We start from the raw sequence: 1,140 nt of genomic DNA on the forward strand, positions 1-1,140 counted from the left end.
TTTGCTCAGCGTTGAGTGAGTCGCACAATAGCACATCTTTGGGATTCTGCTCGACGCTAGCTTCCTCAAATATCTCACGAGGAATATGGCTAGCATCGTCGTATGAGTGATCAATATCTGGAAGAGGAAATGACCTTATGTCATTCCCCATAGACTGCAGCATGTTTCTAATGTCTATCAAAACCATTTGTTGCACCAGATCCGGGGATGGATGATTGCGGCTGTAGTCCTCTGACATTGCATCGTAGTGTTTTTCCACAACCCCATCACATCATGCGGCTCGCAGAATACCAATATTGTTGCAAATAGCCTCCGTAGAGAGGAAGGCATCTGGAATAAAGTAGCTCAGTTAGACATTCATCAAGTGTATTGTCTTCTTCGATTAGACCCCTCCTTTCTGCAGCTTCATGGAACGAAGGTAGTAGCACGCCATCAACCGTCCTCAGATGTTTGTATGAGGTAGAACCAACAACATTGTTCAAGAGAACACGAAGAAAGTAACGTTCTCCCTCAGCAGGATGAGCCGAGATGACTCTTCCAACATGAAAAACGGAGTTTTTCCTTTTCTGCCAGAATTTACCATCAGACTGCCAAGTAAAATGCTCCGGGAAGTCCCGATACAAGATTCCACGGGCTTCCTCATGATGCCTGTTTGCATCGAAGTATGCTGTCAGCATTGACTCTTCTACACCTGGCCTATTAACGATCCGTTCGACCTTTTCCCATTTATGTAATGCCACCGTGTGCATGTCGGGTAGATGAAGCTGAAGCTGCTGTACTAGTGGATGATTCCCTTCAATAAATTTTTGTGAGTTGCAAATATATGAACATAGAATGTGTAGAGATATTTTAAAAGTTTATTTACCTCCATGTGTCGTATTTGTAAGGTCCCCAAAGGTACCCGATCACCGGTTGGCCTTGGCGTGTCTGTAACACTACCTGTCACTTTTAGCAATGTTGTGCGTGTGAAATAATATGCCCAATAAATCTCATTATTGCCAAAAAAAAAAGTTAAATAGGTCAATAATATGCAACCTGAACGAACTGAATAACACTATGAATAAAGATGGAGTATGCACAATGGAAAAGATGGTCATGAACTATATGCAACAATATGCTATTCTCCCTCTTATCCCACTC

At 42.5% G+C, this 1,140-nt stretch overlaps 1 protein-coding gene across 1 annotated transcript; it reads right to left on the reverse strand.

Moving 5' to 3' along the window:
* Positions 1-266: 266 nt before the first annotated feature.
* On the reverse strand, positions 267-749 carry LOC136515615 (uncharacterized). Its single transcript, XM_066509152.1, has one exon. The coding sequence runs from the start codon at positions 747-749 to the stop codon at positions 267-269; it is 483 nt and encodes a 160-aa protein (XP_066365249.1).
* Between the last annotated feature and the right edge of the window lie 391 nt (positions 750-1,140).

Source organism: Miscanthus floridulus, chromosome 17 (genome assembly GCF_019320115.1).
Source record: "Miscanthus floridulus cultivar M001 chromosome 17, ASM1932011v1, whole genome shotgun sequence".
In the NCBI taxonomy this organism is placed as follows: Eukaryota; Viridiplantae; Streptophyta; class Magnoliopsida; order Poales; family Poaceae; genus Miscanthus; species Miscanthus floridulus.